Here is a 19399-nt window from a genome sequence, read left to right as displayed (position 1 = left end):
GTGGTGTTCTGTCTGTAGTCTTCTGGCCTTGCACCCTTGGGCACCAGCCTGTTCAATTCAGTGCCTTCCAGAATCGCATTTCACCCCAGGTGTGTGGTCATGCAGTGTGCTGGCATGTTTGCCACACCACAGGTGCCGTCAGCTCTGACCCCGTCTTGTGTATTTCATCCTGCTCTTCCCCTGGAGCCCTTGTGCCCCGTTGCTCATTGTGGCACTGCTGGCTGAACTGCACTCAGTGGCTTGCACTGACAAGGTAACAGTCCTTACCTGAACTGCTGGATGCCCACAGCACAGTGATGTGTGTGAACCACACAGCCTGAGCTTCATCTGTAACTCATACTTTGGAGAAATTGTCCTGGTGTGGCATGTGCTCCTCAGTGCTTAAATTTTTTTCCCAAATAAATATAAGTATTTTAAAGTTGCCTGAAAACCTTACCAGTTAAAAATAACTGTTACAAGGATCAGCATTGTGGCATAGCATGTTAACCCTATGCCTGCAGTGCTGGCATCCCATTTGGGACACCTCCACTTGTAATGTGGGTCCCTGCTGATGCTCCTGGGAAGGCAGCGGAAGGTGGCTGAAGTGCTTGGACCCCTCTACCCACCCATGTGAGAGAACCAGAAGAAGCTTCAAGCTGGCTTTAGCCTGGCCCAGTCTTGACTGCTGCTGCCATTTGGGAAGTCAACCAGTGGATTTGACTCCTCCTTTCTCCATAATGCTGTCTCTCAAATAGTTTAAAAAACAAATCTTTAAAAAAAAATTATTCTGTTTTAGAAAATAACTTTCTTAATATTTCTGTTAAAATCCATACATGTGGAGACGTATGTATAGCTTTATCAGAGGAAAACCATTTGATGCATGCTTTTTTTTAAATTTAAAAAAAGAGTATTGGTTTATTTATCTTCCTTCTGCTGGTTCACTCTCCCATATGGTCACAGTGGCCAGGACTGAGCCAAGTGGAAGCCAGGAGCTTCATCCTGGTCTCCCATGTGGGTGCAGGGGCACAAGGACGTGGACCATCTTCCACTATCTTCCCAGGTGCATAAGTAGGGAGCAGGATTGGAAATAGAGCAGCCAGAACTGAAATCTGTACTGTTTTACTGACGGTGTCCTAACCTGCTGTGATACCATGCCAGCCCCAGTGCATGCTGTTTTATTGTATAGCTTGTTTGGCTTTTTTTCCTGCCATTGTGGATAGATTTACCACCTTAATACTGAATGACTACATGCTATGCCGATATATCTACGTATTGTGATTTGTTAACTCTATCCCCATAGATGGACATATAGACAGTTTCACAGTTTCTGGGCTTTTATAACGAATACTGTATAAATGTCCTGGATATCAAGAGCTCTGACACTTGGGATCATCTCCTTGGAGTATTCCTGGAAGTAGCATATCTAGCAATGCTTTAATGCACTGTCCCCATTCTTTACTCACCTTGCTTAAAGTATGAGGGCACTTCAAAAGTTCATAGGAAATGTAATTCAAAATTTACTTTGGTGCAAAAAAATTTTGAAATCTGTACAAGCATAGGGTCTTCAGAAAGTTCATAGTAAATATGTAATTTGGAAAAACACAGATTTAAAACGTAATTTGCACCAAAACTAATTTCTTTTCTCTTTTGTTTTTAAGAATTCTTTGTTTATTTGACAGGCAGAATGACATAGAAAGATGGCTTCGTTCCTGTGGTTCGCAAATAGGCACAGCTGTCAGGGCTGGCGTAGGCTGCTCCCAAGAGCCTGGAACTCCATCAGGTCTAGCCGCTTGGGTGACAGGGGCCCCTGACACTTGGGTCTTCCTCCACTGCCTTCCTGGGCAGAATAGCAGGGCACTGAGTTGGAAGCGGAATAGCTGGGACTCAAACTGGCTCTCTGATATGGAAGGCTGGGATCTTAAGTGGCAGCTTCAACTCTGGCCACAGTGCTGGCCCTAAACTTACCTTTCAATTTGGTTTTTCTGTGAGCTCTTTAAAGTACCCTGGTATGTGTAAAATTACTTGGCTTTTGCAAGCCACATCTTGGAATTCTGCATTATTCATTTAAGAATAACATCAAAGATAAATCATCAAAGTGAGTGTGCTAAAAAATGTTTTTACTTCCATGTATTTTATTAGAATTATGTCCTGTTATGGACAGCAAAATGCGTTTTTTCTTTGATAACAGTTATTTCAAGATTGTCCTGAAGAAAGGAGGTCAGCCCTGCCTCCTCTTGCAAGGTTGCATGGAGCACTCAGCAGGGGACTGGCCTCTGTGTGCAGTTCTGAAATCCGACGTGTTACGATGGTGTTAACGAGCTATGTGTAAAGTGTGTTAGTTAATTCAGCCACAGTCACAGAGACAGGATTCATCAGTATTGGAAGGCCTGTTTCCCACTGCAGGTTATAAACACAGACGAGAGATGAAAATCCTTCTCTTAGCAAAGCAGATGGGAGCACTTCTTTCCCTGTGGCTATGTTTATGGCCCAGTGTGTTGTGATCAGAGTGAATCATTTATCTGTCATTTTCTGCCAGTCTAGAGACTGGGAATGCTTGGGAAAATGCTAGATCACTCGTATTGCTCCGGCAGTGTCCAAGTACTTGACATCAGTTTGTGCAGAGATATTTTGAGTCGTTATTACTTAAAAGGACATTTAAGTCAAATAATCTGATTATGTGTTTTTAAAATACCTGGACAATAGTCAAAGGTATCTATTTCTCAAGCATGACACTAATTTATTCTGCTTATTGTTTCTCGCTTTGTTCCAGTTTTGGCCTTTGCTCTTGCTGACACCAAGAAAATTATTTTGTGTGATGTAGAAAAACCTGAAAGCTTGCATTCCTTTTCTGTGGAGGCTCCTGTTTCTTGCATGCATTGGATGGAAGTGACTGTGGAAAGCAGGTAGAGTACCGCGAAGGGGGCGGCTCCCGGAGTCACGCTAGGATGCTCAGCAGGTGAAGGCTTAGGAGAGCTCGGAGTATGTGTACATTGCATCTGCAGTTTGGTTATAAGCTTATTGAATGGGATATTTTGATACTTTTTAAATGTTTTATTCTCCTGAGGAAATATGTCCTTATTGGAGCAATAAAGCCTGGTGGGCCAGGATTTTTTTCCCCTCTTTTTAGTCACTTTAAGTAGTTTATGTCAGTGATGTATGCTTTCAAGTGTTAGCTTAGCGCATTGAGATTCTGTTTTCTGTTCACCATGTAAGTCATGTGGAACCTTGTTTTTGTGTCTTAGTAAATATTCCTAAGATCATGAAAAGTGGGAAATTGAACATTGTGTCTGATGCTGGATTCTTTCTATATGTGTGGTCCCAAAGGTTTCCTTGCTTCCTGAAAACCATTTGGAATTAGTCTGTGTAGGCAGGTAATATGCCAGGTTTGCAGCAAAGGCAGCCTAAGGAATCATTTCATTTGCCTAATAGTGGTAAAACCAAATGTTAAGGGTGAGGATGTGATCCAGTAATCCCCAGTAGATATGGGGGGTGTGTTGCAAGATAACTGGAGTGGTGGGTAAAACTGAACCATGTATACACCCTGGTCTCTGCTACCAGTTGTATCAGTGGTGAGGTTAAATTTATAAAGAGATTAATGGTAAAACTTTATAAAATAGGTCCTTAATAATAACATGTTGTAATAAGAGTTCTGTGATGGTTCTCTCTCACCATCCCTATCAGAAGATCTTACTGTATTCTTCCCACCCTTCCTGTTTTACCTGGATGATTGAAACCAAAGAACACCAAATTACAGTAAGCAGGGATGGATAGTAAACTTGATGTCGTTTTCTTCCTGGTAGCTTTTAATTTCTCATTCAGTTTGAGTTAATATCAAATGAATTTCTAAGTGTTGAGTATCCATCTACAACTTTTATAAGGATCTGAAAAGAATTGGGTTTGAAATTCCTTGTAGATAAAGCAGAGTGATGAATTCTGGTCAGGTAATCAAGGACTGGAAATAGTTATGTAAACTTCTAGAAGGTTGGAGGAGCGGAGCATGCCATGCATTTCCCATCAGCCCAGTTACCTGCTGACTATTCCCAGCACACTTCCTGCCAACAGTGGAGAGATGTGAGGAATTACAGGGTCTCACAGGGCAGCTACTTTGTGGGAGAGTAAGGAAAACACTGGATCACCACTTTTTTTTTTTTTTTTTTTTTTCATTTGTGGTACCTAGCTACACCCTCACATTTTAAAATTGGTGCTTTATCACTTCTAGGTCTTACATTTATTTCAATTATTTCTTTCTTGTTACTCATATCTTTTTTTTTTATTAATTATTTTGCATTATGTGACAGTTTCATAGGCTCTGGGGTTCCCCCCGCACCTCCCCATGCCCCTCCCCCACGGTGGACCCCCCCCACCCCGTTGCAGCATTACAGTTCAAATTCAGTCAAGATTCTTCTCTTGTAAACAGATGCTAAGCACATAGTCCAGCTGCATATTGTCCAGATGGAATGTACAGTTTCTTGGGGAGACTATTTAGCTGTGATCAACCCCTAGTGGTTTTAATATTTCTAGTTATGCATCACTGCCAGTCTCGCCACTCCCATTTCGATGAGGTCGTTGTAGAGTTCACTGGTTGACACTGTCCATCATATAGTCTTCATTCGCCCGGTTTTCACTGCCAACATATATCTGAGATGGTTGATTGACCCGTTCTGTCCTCCGTCCTCTCTTGGCTAGAGTTCTGAGTCCAGCTGGTCATCTCCACAATCAGCTTGTAGGTGCAATTCCTGGGCTGGTTTGCTTTCGGACTGGAATTGCTCTGGATCCAGTGGGTGTTGCAGACTACGTTGGTTCTGCCTATCACGTACTCGGCACTTGCGTCAGCCAGTGGGGGTTGCGGCCTAGTCGGGGCAACCCACAATATCCCCCACCAAGCCCGCCCCCTATCCTGGTTTGCCTATGTGTATAGCAAGCTAGTCCAGTCTGTCCCACATCCCATTTACCTCTTATATTTGTCCCTGGGTTTTAAAGCTTAGTTCTGACTAACCAGCTCAGCCATCCAACCCCCACAGATGTTGTCGAGTTCCGCCCTGTCTAGCCACCCCAACCCCCTTCAAAGTTATCATGTCCTCCCAAGGGAGCAGTGACCCTAGAGGGGGGAACCCATTATTTCCCTCCTGGTTCGTTCACTGTCCCGGTTTATGCATTTTTCGGGTGGTTCCGCAATTTGACTCGACAGAACTAGTCCCCAGCGCCAGCTTCTGCCAGCTGTGTAACGGCTGAGTCCTTACACCCCTCATACCGGTAACCTCGCCCTGACATTCCACATTGTACGCTGGTTTTGTCGCGACCAAACCCGGCCCAACCCACACTCTCTTCTGGTGTTTGGATATGCCAGTGGACTACATGCACTGATTCAGCCTGGTCTGCCCCCGTCCCATGCCAAATGTATGCCCGTGGGAAATTTTCCTTGGCCTATTCTGGGCTGTTTCCTATTGTGCTTCTTGCGCTGACCTGGAGGGTCTGTATCTTGCCCGAGGAGTTGCCTAGGCACCTCCCTCTGAGCCTCTCCCCTTGCCAAGTTATGCTCATACCAGGGGGTTTTTGAGCCAGCTCTTCTCAGTTCACCTCCTGTCCAAGCAGGAACAGTGGCTTAACCTGGCTGGCTTTCACCCCATTCAGGTTCTTGTTATAGGATGTTTCAGCCCAGCTGTGGCACATCTATATCCACGTACAGTTCACAAGTGGCTCAGTGGGGGGTCGAGACCTAGCCTAGCCAGTCTCATGTTTACCTTGGTTATCCAGGACACCAGACGGTGTTGGGGTCCGGCATAGTCCGGTGCATCCATTCCAAGCCCACACTAGTGCCTTGGGAGACTATCACTAATTCTGGATTAGGACACAGCCCCCATTCCCGCACACGTTCCCCTTGGAGGGAGCCTCAACCCAGTCGGGGTATCCCCTTGGCTCCCACCCTGGGCCTGTTACTAGCCTTAGATCATATGCCTGCCAGCGTTTGCTCTGACTCGACTTGCTGCAGTCCCTCATTTGTCCTAGCTCCAGCCTTAGACATTGTGGCTTCGCATCCTAGATTCAAGCAGAGTAGCAGGTGCAATGGCCCGACTCGGCTTGACCTGCGTTCTATTCACCATCCAACGAGGGTGGTGGGTGTGTTGTCCTAGAGATTCAAGCCTCTGTTCCTGGACACTGCGAGGAATCCTGTCTCCCCTAAACCAAAGCTGGGTCTATTGATGAGTGTCCCCAAATAGCTTTCCATATCATAAAAAATCTCTGAGCTCCCGGCCGGGCGGCCAGCAGGCAGAGCCTGGCACCACTTGGTGCACTGGCCGCCCAGAACAGAGGGCTGGCCCTCAGTCTCCCTGCTGTGGGTTTGGCCAATGAAACTCACGGAGATGCCCGCTTCCAAGTCGCGGGAGCAGGGCGGAACGCGGACTTTCGTCCAGCTCTGAGGCGGCCCCCATGGCTGTGAACCTGAGGGCTCTGTTGCCCCCCCACCGGTCTGGGGGGAAACTGCGAACACGCCCGCGGGGTTTGGCGCGTTTCCACAGCCGAGTTTCACGGAGCGAGGGCACTCCGGCAGCCCGCCATTCCGCCGAAGTTTCAATCTGCCTGGATCACCACTTTTCAGTTGCTCACTTCTAGTTTTATTTAAGGTAGAGTTAAGTAAAAAGGGATAAATAGGACAACTTAAAAATATGTAATATGCGATCTACCTGCAGACTTGTCAGATCCTAAGTGTGTGTGAGCTGTAGAACTAATCAGGGAGTGATCCAGGTACTACAGTGTGCTTTACAATTATGTTGAGAACTCAGCACGTTCCGTGTGGTTTCCTAAGTAAAAGTTGACAAATCATAAATTTTCAATTTGTGAATATTGAAAACATTTCAGACACTGAGAAAATTATTTATTCCTATAAATATATTGTTGGTGGAAGAATTTCTAATTGTTTTCCATTTGTGATTGCTGTAGTGATTCTTAAAAGAGAAAAGTAGTTGTAGCATTTCGGTTGGTAATGTTATACAACTGAGCATCGTTTTCAAAGATTTTCATTTTCTAATGGGAGAAGTGTAGAATCTTTCTTGTTTCATAGTGCATATTTTTTTCTTTATAGTGTTTTGACATCTTTTTATAATGCAGAGGATGAATCAAATCTTCTCTTACCTAAACTACCTACATTACCAAAAAAGTAAGTAGCAGTTTTTTTCAGAATTAGTCTTACAGATTTCACTTTCTTCTAATTTAAACACTGTTACAGTTTTCTCCTGTGTCTTTAAAAATCTTTTTTATTAAAAGTAACTTTAACCAAATCTCTGTTTTTTCTAGTTACAGCAACACCTCAAAAATATTTAGGTAAGATATGCCTTGTCTTCATATATAATAATCTTCTATCATTTGAATGAATTGAAAGATGACCCAATGTATTTTTATGTTTTAGTGAAGAAAATTCTGATGAAATAATTAAGCTCTTGGGAGATGTCAGGTAAATTTTACAGAGATTGTAACTATATCTGGGTTAAGTTGGTATCTCATAGATGATTGTTAACATTAACACCTCAGAACAATATACAGGTGTTAACACTTACTATATTGTTTATTATGTAGGCTTTCATTTTGTCATACTTTAATTCTATTTGAATGTACATTTGCTTAATAGCATGCAGACAAGGGTAGAAGTTTGTAAAATGTTAACTTTAGCATTTAAATTCTTTAAGCTCATAGATGTAGTTAGCATGGTAGCTGTGATAAAACTGTTAGCACTTTATGTTATCTGGAAATACGGTTGTTTTGCTACTGAGAGTGCAGTTGTTAAAATGATGTGTTATTTTACTGCAAACTGAGTTTCTTTTATGAGTTGAGGAAGTTTGCATTGTTCTTTTGAGAAGAGAGGAATGAGGCTGACAGCCTGGCTGCTTAGTGGTGGTGGGTGCGTTTGGCATCTCCCTTGCCCTGCAGGGCAACTTGTGGCTGTCAAGGAATGACAGCAGTCAGAGCTCAGCTGGAATTTAGAGCACAGTTGTCTCTGTTGCTGAGTGTCCTCACCTGGATGCATTGTTTTTAACTTAGGCTTAATATTCTTGTCCTTGGAGGGAGCTCTGGATTTATTGAACTTTATGCTTATGGGATGTTCAAAATTGCTCGAGTCACAGGGGTAAGTTTGCCTATAAAATTGTCTCCATGATTTCTAGTACCTAACTCATTTTTGGTTTTCTTCAGTTTCTGGTAGCAGTTATTCGTCCTAAAGTGTCCAGAACGTAGTTTTCTTACTGAGATGAAGCAGTGGAGTTCAGAGGCTATTGGTGGAATTTGTTTTCCTGGAACAGAGTAGTATAATACACTTGGTTATGATGAATGCTTGCCAGCCTGTGACAGACTAGCACTATCATGTGTGGTTAGAACGCGATCAGTGTGGAGGCTAGCGGAATCGCAGCAAACATCGTGGACTGTGTGGACTAATTGCTTCTCTAGCTCCTGATGAGAGCCTTGATAGGGAGGAGTCAGCAAGCAGAGTGTCTGTGTCCTGTGACTGGTAAAGGCTTTGCTGGCGGACACCTGCCTTCCCCTCCCACCGATGTGTGTCAGGAACCAGGAGTTAACGTGCTTCTTAAGACTTGTATGGGAGTTCTTGCATTCTGTGCTGTATGCAGAGGCAGCCTAACAGTAATGCTAAATGGAACCGGCTGGGGGATAACTCTTTTGCAGATCGCTGGCACGTGTCTCGCACTGTGTCTGTCAAGTGACCTGAAGTCATTATCCGTGGTCACAGAGGTGTCTGCCGGCGGGGCTTCAGAGGTGTCTTACTTTCAGGTGAGTACTGGCACTTAACAGCAGTACAGTGAATGTATATTTAATAGGATCTTGTGGTCCTTATTTTGTTGTATTCTGGTAGTCGTTAAAACAGGGCAGGCTCATACTCTAGCAGTAACAATGCCTGTATTTCCCATATTGAGGCACGAGGGGTTAAGTCCTGTCTCTGGCTCCTGACGCCAGGATGTTAATGCTGTCACAGAGAGGCAGGGAGATGGCTCCAGTGACTGCATCCCCGTTACCCAGGCGGGAGACCTGGATGAAGGGTCTGCCTTTCTGCTTCAGCCCTGACCCAGCCGTGGCCGTTGTAGGCATTGGGGAGTGGACCAACAGTGGGAGCTTTCCCTTTCGCTATCTCTCTGCTTCTCAAATAACAAAATTAAAAAACAAACCAGATCTACTTGAAACTTCCAAGTCTTCCATGTTGGATACTATTATAATAGATACCATTTCATTTTTCTTATGCTCTGATTTAATTTTCATAGAAACAATATTTTGATAGTCTGTTTATAGCCACATTAATTGCTTGCTATACTAATTTTTCTCTGTCTTAGGATTCCATGCCTAATAATAATAAAGACTAGTACTGATATGTTAGTTTGTGCCAGGTGCCTGTAATTCATTGAAATCCTCACAGCTCCTAGTGGGTAGGTATTATCATTTCCCCCGTTTTCTGGCGTCACAGGAAAATGGTGGAACTAGAGAACTGGACAGTGATTCTAGACAGTCTGCCTTGAGGGTCTGCACTCTTCACCAGCACATTGCTTCTGGTGTGAAATGGTCACATACACTGTTGAAGCCTTTATTACCCTGTGGTGTTTGCATTGTACATTGAGAAAACCGTTTGAGCTGTTGTAGAGTAGTTCGATCACAGTGTTGCCTTCAGAAGAAGTCTCTCCAAAATTTCCATTTTAAACATCCAGGGGCAGTTTATTTGTCATGGCAGTTAAGTTGCTGCTTGGGGTACCCTCACTGTATTACAGTGCCTAGCATGCATCCTGGGAGGCAGCAGATACGGGTGAGTGATTGGTCCCTGATACCCATGTGGGAGACCTCAGTAGAGGTCCTGGTTCTTGGCTAGGACCTGGCCCAGCCCCGGCCGGTGGGGACATTTTGGGGGTTGAACCAGCAAATGGAAGATCTCACTCTGTCTGTCTCTATCTTTCTGTATCTTTTAAATAAGATGAAAACAAAAATGTACAGGTGAGCAGTCATATTAAAAAAAATCCAGCCCCTCAGTGGCATAAACAACCAAACAAAAGTAGAACAAAAAAGATGCAAAGAGTGACGTGTAATGCCTTCCAGTAGCCGCTGGATCCAGAAGGTCAGAAGGCTCTCGATTCAAAATACACTGTGTTAATGTTCACATTTGCTGTCCTTCAGGTTCTGTGAAACTTACTGCTGGGATTCCACGTGGGCTGTAATGAAATGAGTGTCTGTTTCTGTGAAGTCTGCAATTGAATTTTAATGTTTTATTTTCGTTTGGGAGGCAGAGAGATAGACACACAGAGAGACAGTGCTTGTCCTTTGGCTCACTGCCCAGATGCCTGTGATGGTCAGGGCTGGGCCAGGCTGAAGCTGGGAGCCAGGAACTCAGTCTGGCATCCCACCTATGAGGCAAGAGCAAAGCCACATGGACTGGCTTCGCTCCTGTCGAGCCTCTGCATTAGCCGTCAACTCCAGGCACTGCTGCGGGATGCAGGTGTCCTGAGCTGTAAGCCATATGCACTCTCAGTGTGAAAGATGGTTCCTAATGACAAATGTATTTACATGCAACTCACATGTTGTTGAGATAGTGTTCCTATTCTTACTAATAATATTTAATTCCTATACTTCCTTTAAGTTTTTACACATAATTATATTTAAATATCCTCAGAATTATGTTATAAAATAGGCTATTCCATATGTTTTAGCTACATAGGGAGGTTGATGACCCCAAGTGACCTGTGTCCTTACCCACAGGTGAGGAAATCCCAAGACTTGAGTCTTTGGTTACGTTCAAAGGTGGCCCAACTCCAACATGACCTGCTGGACGCTAGTTAGAGACAGACGTTTTTTCAGAAATGTGGGGTTTTTTATTTTTAAGCTGGTCAGGACAGAGTTCTCTTCAAAAGCAGCAAGTACATCTGGTTGATTCACTGTTCTCTTGGTTTTACAGCTTGAAACCAATCTGCTATACTCTTTCTTACCTGAAGTAACTCGCATGGCCAGGAAATTTACACACATTTCAGCTCTTTTACAGGTATGTGTCTACAGCTTGTTTGATGTGCTTACTGTAAACACCTGAAAGGACTTCAGGATTTTATTTTGTGATGCCTTCTGTAGTAGGGATGTGTAGTTGTAATCTTCTTATTAAGCAAAAAGGAAACTTAACTAAGATTGTACTTCCATTGAGCCCTGTTTGCCACGTTTGAAAGAAAAGAAAAAGTCAACATAAATCTTTTGAAATATTCCCCCAAGTAAAATGCAATTTACGTTTAATTGCAAAGAAAGTGCATACTTCCTATGAGATAGCTTTTTTTTTTTTTTTTTTTTTTTAAGAACAAACCAACCCCAAATTAGCTTACAGTTATGTAAGTTGGCAGTTTCGGTGGGGTTTGGCCAGAAGGTTGTGGAGATCTGGCTGGGTCAGCTAATCTCAGCTTGTCTTGTTTGCACTAACTGAACCGTGCCCCTGGCTGTTGATGCCATGTCTATGTTCCACCTGTCCACTCCCCACCTTCTAGCAAGCCAGCCCACAGGCTCATTCGCACAGGACGGTGGTAGCAGACACACAATGGGGTCATTTCCACCATGTTGTACTGGAGTGGGCTCCAAGGCCAGCCCGGGTTCTAGGGCTGAGGAAGAGGACTCCATCTGGAAGGGGGAGCTGTGAGGAATCGTGGCCATGTTGCTCATTCATCCACTCAGTGTTGAAAGTCTATGGAGTAGCTGGCTAGACCAACAGGTTGACAGTATACATTGAAAGACACTATCCAAAAAGCTTAGGATTATTTGTTTTACCAGGTACAAACCTAATTTAAGAACATTTCATTGTGAATGTCCCAAGAATCTTTTTTTTCATAGTTAAGTAATTACAAAGTGTTATCATCTTCTGTTTTTCCTTGGGCTTAATTGAGTTAAAAGTATATTTGAAAGTAAATTCTGAATTTCTCAGAAACATTTAGCAATAAGAAACATTTCATGAACGTTTTAACTTAAATATTTTTATTAAATCTCTTTTCTTTTAATAGTATATAAACTTGTCGCTGACATGTATGTGTGAAGCTTGGGAAGAAATCCTCATGCAGATGGATTCCCGTCTCACTAAGTTTGTACAGGTAACGTCAGTGAAACTTCCACGGGCAGAGTTAAAGAGCACATCGGGCATCTGGCCTCAGGTTCAGGCTCATCGAGTGCAGCAGTGCCTGGGTCTGGATCCCACCTTCAGCTCCTGACTCCATCTTCCTGCTAATGTGGATCCTGGGAGGCGACAATGATGAGTCCTGTAACTGGGTTCCTGCCACCCACATGGGGGCCCTGGATTGCCTTCCTGGCTCTGGGCTTCACTGTTAGCCCAACCCAAGCCATTGCAGGCATTTGCAGAGAGCCAGTGGATGAGAGCTTGTACTCTATTGCCCCTCAGATAAGTAAGTGGAGGAATGCATAGCATCTGTATTTATGCAGTGTATGAGAAAAATCACCCGGATTTGCATCGGCTAAGCTCATGAGTTTTTTTCAGATGGCTTTTTCTAACCTCACTGCTTTCTCAGGAAGGTTTTCCCACTGCTGTAACAAAATGCCTGAGACAGAGTAGTGTGTAAAGAGAAGTCTGGAGCTCTCAGTTTTAGATGCTGAAATGCCCAAGATTGGATGACCTCATTTGTTCAATCTCTGTGAGGAGAACCTAATGGTGGGTGGCATCATAGGAGGCTCATGTGCATGAGGGATCCCGTGGAGAGAGAGGGAATGGGGCAGTCAGGTTTGTCTTACATCATGAACACACTCAGGGAAACTAACCATGGTCCCGCAAGAGCTACTTCAGTCTCTTCAGAGGCCTGCACCCCGCTCACAGCAACCTCACCACCTCTCTCTCGGCTTCACTCCTTGACGATTCCATGCTTCAGCATTGCCATACTGACCACCAGGCCTGCAACACAGGACCCCGTGGGTGTGGCTTGGGTAGGGCTGGGAAATAAGGACAGGCATTGGAGATTCACAGAGCCAATTTAAATATGAGCCTGGCGGGGAGTTGAGGCAGAGAGTCGTGTTCCTGTAATTATAAATGTGCTTATAATTTCAAAAATGTATTACCATTATTGTTTTGTCTAGGAAAAGAACACAACCACCTCAGTGCAGGACGAATTCATGCATCTGCTGCTGTGGGGGAAGGCAAGGTAGTGAGCTCGGGTTCAGTGACTTTTTCTTTCGTTGTTGTTGTTAAATAGTAATTATTTCAAAAATAATGTATGCTTACTATTTTTAAAATAGAAAGTCCTAGAACATAAGAAACGAAAAGAGTATGTCTTTGTATGCTTTTCTGTGTACTAAAAATGTGATCATTTTGTTTGTTTGTATTTTTTATGTATATGAAAATTTGAAAAATATTGTAGTCAAGCCAATCTTTTTTTTTTAATGTACCTGCTGTTACGCTTTAAAAAAAAAGACATTTCCTGTTTCTAAAGGCATTCAGAGATTATTCTGTATTTTCTTCTGTTTTATTGCTTTTCTGTGTTCCCAATTTACTTGATTATATGCACTGGAAAGCTCACTTCTTCCCCCCCACCACAATATTCAGGTGAACACTGTATAATTCGTGAATTTGCCCTTCCCTGTGGATCTGAAATGCCATGTAGTGCACAGGGCATCCTCAGCTATGTTGGAGTCTGCTTCCGACTTGGTTCTTAGTGTTTGTTGTTGTTTTTCTTATTGCTTTGGGAGTACAACAAAGTTCTTAACTGCTGAGCTATTTCTTTTTATTTGATTTCAAACTCTTGTTTGCACTTGGAAGTTTTAAAGATTTTTTTTTCAAGATTTATGTATTTTTATTACAAGGTCAGATATACAGCTTAGTTATAGAGAGGAAGATCTTCTGTCCGATGATTCACTCCCCAAGTGAATGCAACGGCCAGTGCTGCGCCGATCCAAAGCCGGGAACCAGGAACCTCTTCCAGGTCTCCCACACGGATGCAGGATCCCAAAGCCTTGGGCTGTCCTCAATTGCTTTCCCAGGCCACAGGTAGGGAGCTGGCTGGGAAGTGGAGCTGCCGGGATTAGAACTGGCGCCCATATGGGATCCAGGGCGTTCAAGGCGAGGACTTTAGCCGCTAGGCCACACTGCCGGGCCCTAAAGGTTTTTTTTTTTTTTTTTAAAGATTTTATTATTATTGGAAAGCCGGATATACAGAGAGGAGGAGAGACAGAGAGGAAGATCTTCCATCCGATGTTTCACTCCCCAAGTGAGCCGCAACGGGCCAGTGCGCGCCAATCCAAAGCCGGGAACCAGGAACCTCTTCCGGGTCTCCCACATGGATGCAGGGTCCCAAAGCTTTGGGCTGTCCTCAATTGCTTTCCCAGGCCACAAGCAGGAAGCTGGCTGGGAAGTGGAGCTGCCAGGATTAGAACCGATGCCCATATGGGATCCTGGGGTGTTCAAGGCGAGGACTTTAGCCGCTAGGCCACGCCGCCAGGCCCATCTAAAGGTTTTAAAATGATAGATTCATATTTTGAATAGAGAAATGACTAAAAATTCTTTTTTTTCATTCTAGTGCTGAACTTCAGACCCTCTTGATGAACCAGTTAACAGTAAAGGTACAGTTCAAGTACCTGTGTGTTTAAATGGCTGTGAACACATTCATAGCTTTTGTTTTGTTTTGAATGGCACGTGGTACCCAAATTGAATGCTAAATGTATTTTTTCCTCTTTATTAGGGTTTAAAAAAGCTTGGCCAGTCTATAGAGTCATCATATTCCAGTATACAGAAATTGGTTATAAGTCACTTGCAGAGGTATGAAGTGAAGTAGAATTTCCTGGTATCGCATTCACACGTGCATGACACTGGTCTTCTCTTCGTCACTTGACACTTCTTCCAACCTTTTCTGTCTCCGTTACTGCCTTGGCACATGGGAGAAATCTTGGTGAACCCGAGATTTGGCTTTATGAAGTAGTGTCTGGAGTCTCTTCATGAGACAAGATCCCATGCTGGTCCTTTTTTTCACTCAAACAACCACAAAGTGTGTTTGGAATTGGACATAGACCCTTTTGTGAGCAGTGATTAGTGTGTTTATACGTGATTTGACTGTTTCCAGAGCATTTGGTGTACTTTTTTGTTTAACACCTGTACAAGGTGTTCACTAGGGTTATCCTCATCTACACAAGTGGAAACCTGAGTTTCAGATGCTTTATATGGCTGACCTGAAATTACACAGTGTCAGAATCAGGATTTGGTCCTAGAACTTCAGATCTCACACTGTTTCTGTTTACAGCCAAGTTGAGTGCAGCAGTTTGCATATGGGAGCCACGTGTTTGATTTAAATTTTGATAAGCCCCTTTAGACTGTGTGCCTCTCCCTAGGCAGCATCACTGCTCCGTTGGCTCACTACCACATCCTCCAAACTGACATCTTCTGTCCACAGTGTGCCTCGGGTGTCAGTCCCCTCGGGCATGTCACCATGTTTCTCTTACTCAGAGACCTTTGCATGACCGTTAGTGTACCTGGCCACCTGCCCTGCCCACACTCGTGCCCTGTGGCATCCGCTGCCTGTCCGCTGCTCTGCTGCCTTGCTCCCCACTTGCCCTCAGCTCTGGTTAACTCCTTCACAGAGGCCTCTGACCCCTGCCATGCCTCAGGAGCCTCAGGTGCCTCTGCTGCAGCTGCAGCCTGTGTGTTGTCCTCCAGACGGCTGTTTGAATAGGAGAATGCACCATGTGACCGTCTCCCTCATACCCAGTTGGTGCCATGAGGGCTTAGTTGGTTCACTGTGAAGTCCCCACTGCTGGGCACAGTGCCCGCCCTGAAGTCAGAGCTCAAGAAGCATTTTTTGAATGTTGAATTTGTAGTTGTTGGGTGAACAAAATGGCGAAGGGCCAGAGCTAGTAGTTTGATCATCTTGCAGTTTAATCTTTAGGTCATGTGTTCATTCCACTAGTCATGATGACCAAACGAATTTGCCGCAGTCTTTAGGAAAGGTTTTAAGAGAGGATTATTTCTCACAGAAGGAAAATTAGAGTTTTCTGAAAATGCAGGAATGTCCAGCCCAGCCAGATGCTGCTTGCCACCTTGGTGATGGTGCTGATATTTGGTTCTGCCTTGTTCTCGCAGTGGCTCCGAGTCTCTGTTGTACCATTTGAGTGAATTGAAAGGAATGGCTTCATGGAAGCAGAAATACGAACCCCTTGGCCTGGACGCCGCAGGCATTGAAGGTAGGGATTTCACTTTTCAGTAGACTACATTAAATACAGCTTACTCATTTACTCATTTAGTAAGTGATATTTATTTATGTCCTTTAGATGCTATCACTGCTGTGGGTTCTTTCATACTCAAGGCCAACGAACTTCTTCAGTAAGTAGTGGAGATTCCTGGAATTGTTCATGTGAGAATGTGTATAATTACTTTTTACTTGTAAGACCCTGAAATTGTCATGTTTCTTGAGATTTATTTATTTTTTCAACAACCAGAGTTATAGAGAGAGGAAAAATTGGAAAGAGGAAGAAAGAGACAGAGAGGAAGAGATCCATCTTCCATCTACTGATTCATGCCCAGCACTGCAGTGGCCAGAGCTGGGCCAGGCTGAAGCCAGGGACCAAGAACTTGGGCCATCTGCTGCTTTCCCAAGCACAGTAGCAGGACGCTGGATTGGACATCAGCATCTGGGACTCAAATCAGTGCCCACACAGGGTGCTGGCATTGTTGGCATACCCCACAATGCCAGCCCTTTGATTCTCTTAAGATGAGTTTTTGCATTTGTATCGCTTCTTGGCCTTTTGGCTAAGATCAAGTGTGGAGTCATGGATAATTACAAGTTTAAGGGGATACTTGGGGGGGAGCAGGTGTGAGGAGGTGTGGAGAGTGAGTTTGAATTTACTAGATCTTTGCACAGCTTGTTTGAGATAGTTTCACATAGATAAATGTAGATAACCCTGAAAATAAAGAGGACACTGAGGCCTGGGAGGGCTGCAAGTGGCACTGTGGGTACTTGGTTAGTATTCCCTGAAGCCAGCGATGTGAGGCCAGCGAACATGGTGGGCAGGGCCTGCTGAGGAAGTGGGGCACAGAGCAGGTGAGCAGTTAGACTTCCCAGGCTCAGAGTGAAGTGAAGCAGTAGTATGAGTAAAGTGATGCCCTCGGATGTGGACTGGTTTAGGAGGGAATTAGGGCCCTGAGGTAAGGGGGCATGAGAGACCATGAAGGTGCTAGAACCAATGGACAATGCGTCTGTGGAGGCACAGGTTGTCGTTTTGTGCAGAGAGGCAGACAGGAGATGGCTGGTCGGTAAAAATGTCTTGCATGTAAGACTATGGAGGGTGGCATTTGGTATAGGAATCAGGTCTGGGAGTGAACTCAGAGATCTAGCTGGGGAGGGCTGAAGGACAAGACTGTTGATCTGGACCATTACAACAGGCCTGCTTGCCCTGTCGTTTCCTAAGGTGTTCTGTTTCTCACATCCTTTTTTTGTCTTGTGGCTGTGGCATCTGGTGACTTTGCTCTGAGGACGTAGTTTGGGTTTCTCTTCGGGCCTGTGTTGTTGCCTGCACGATCTCCACGGCCTTGCTCACTTCTCCATCTGATGGCAGCTTGCTTCACATAACGTGGTGCTTGGTCATTCCCTCATGTTTGTTCCTGAGGCCTCAGTGCAGGCAGGGGAGACCAGACACTAGCATGTGTGCCCTACAGTGTTCAGGCCTTGGCTTTGGATTACTGAGGCCCGCATCACACAGCTTGAGCCCTTCCCAGTTGATTCAAGGAACAAAGCTGAGTAGTTTTCACAATGAGAGCTCTCCTGTGCCCAGTCCCATCCAGCACCCTGATAACTCGCATGTAGCCTGGCATTTCTAAGCTCTACAGGTGGCTGTCTCCATTCCGGCTGCCTGGTCTGTGTCTGGCTTGTGGCCTCTGCTGTCCTTCGGTCACCAGTCCATCCTCCATCAGTCCTTGACGGTTCTGAAACCCATTTCTCTTCTCTTTTTACTGTTCTGCCCTTTCCTATTCATGTTCACTTCGAGGCAGTATTACAAGGCTGTAGAGACTTGTGCTCAGAAGACAAAACAAGAGGACAGGTCACATTGTGTTTCCTGTATTTCAAAGTATTTTTTGGTTCAGGATGTTTATTAAGACAAACATAAAATAGCATATTTCAATGTGAATGAAGGTATCATTTAACTTTTTGCTCCTTTCAAATATGTAAAATGTACTATTATGACCTTAGGTTACAGTTGGAGAAACTGAAGATATGAGAATTTTGAAGTTAGCTTGGTTGCCTGGGGTGTAGGAGATAGCGTTGATTGTAAAAAGGCACAAATTAATAATTGTTTCTTATTCTTGCTGTACAGGGTTGATAATATGGCTTGGTAACATGAGAAATGTGGCATTTTAATTCCAGGTATTTTAGTACAGAAAGTTAATGCCAACTTACCAATACCAACCTCAAAACTGATAGTATCAGGCAAACTAATACTTGGAAAGGCTTTGAGGCTCAGGAAAGGGAAGTGCTTGGAGTCATTGTCTTACAGATGGGAGCTTGAAAAAACATTTTAAAAATTGTAGCCTTCTCTGTTTAGAAGAATACCTCACTATCTGTAACAGTTAATTTGAGGAAAAGGTACATTTATATAAGCCACAAGGAAATTAAAATTTTGAAGTCTATTATCATCAAAATAAAAAATGAACTTCCAAATATAATGTCTTTTTTTATTTTATTTTATTTTTATTACAAAGTCAGACATACTGAGAGGAGGAGAGATAGAGAGGAAGTGGAGCTGCCGGGATTAGAACCAGCAGCCATATGGGATCAAGGCGAGGACCTTAGCCACCAGGCCACACTGCCGAGCCCCATATAATGTCTTAATATCAAGGGCAGTAACACAAGAAAATTTTTCTATAGAAATGATTTTTTGTTGAGGCATTTTTTATCAGTATTTTTTAAAAACATGAGAATAATGCTAAAAAAAAAAAACAAACAAACACTTTTTTTCTGATATTGCAAAGTAAGCAAAGAATTTTCTACTGGATGTTCTTCTGGACCCTAGAAAAGATTCCTGCATGGTTCTGGCAAGGCTCCCGGAACCAGTTACAATCTGAGTTGTTTGCTGTGTTTTTCAGGAGAGTCAAATCTCCCTTTTTGAAATCTTATTCTTAGGTGTGTTGGATTTCTAAAATCTGCTCTTCTCCAGGCTTACCTGCCATCCCTGCAGGGTGACTTAAAGCAGCAAAGATGATTGTGTTCCATGACAGTTTAAACAGTGTCATATGACCCTCACATCATAATTTATTTCTGGTTTCTTTTATTTTTTGTCTTTGTAGAGTTATCGATAGTAGTATGAAAAACTTCAAGGCATTTTTCCGGTGGTTGTATGTGGGTAAGTTAATTCAATGAAGGATTTTCTTTATTTTGTCACTTTTTAGAAAGTTGAGAGAGGCTCATTTTAGACTATTTTAATTATTCCAGTG

The 19399-nt window shown here is 43.7% G+C and overlaps 1 protein-coding gene across 1 annotated transcript in view; it reads left to right on the top strand.

Moving 5' to 3' along the window:
• Positions 1-19399, top strand: part of ANAPC4 (anaphase promoting complex subunit 4) — a 37319-nt gene that overhangs the window by 4504 nt on the left and 13416 nt on the right. The window contains exons 3-16 of the mRNA XM_058670248.1: positions 2750-2882; positions 7061-7135; positions 7273-7299; positions 7385-7429; positions 8014-8098; positions 8650-8754; positions 10913-10996; positions 11988-12074; positions 13066-13130; positions 14502-14544; positions 14664-14740; positions 16055-16155; positions 16243-16294; positions 19253-19308. Coding sequence (XP_058526231.1) covers positions 2750-2882; positions 7061-7135; positions 7273-7299; positions 7385-7429; positions 8014-8098; positions 8650-8754; positions 10913-10996; positions 11988-12074; positions 13066-13130; positions 14502-14544; positions 14664-14740; positions 16055-16155; positions 16243-16294; positions 19253-19308 — 1035 coding nt within the window. The remainder of the gene's footprint in view (positions 1-2749; positions 2883-7060; positions 7136-7272; positions 7300-7384; positions 7430-8013; positions 8099-8649; positions 8755-10912; positions 10997-11987; positions 12075-13065; positions 13131-14501; positions 14545-14663; positions 14741-16054; positions 16156-16242; positions 16295-19252; positions 19309-19399) is intronic.

The sequence above is a fragment of the Ochotona princeps genome, chromosome 11, assembly GCF_030435755.1.
Source record: "Ochotona princeps isolate mOchPri1 chromosome 11, mOchPri1.hap1, whole genome shotgun sequence".
Lineage (NCBI taxonomy): Eukaryota > Metazoa > Chordata > Mammalia > Lagomorpha > Ochotonidae > Ochotona > Ochotona princeps.
Note: the sequence above shows the minus strand (reverse complement) of the source record. Positions and strands in the feature narration are given on the sequence as shown.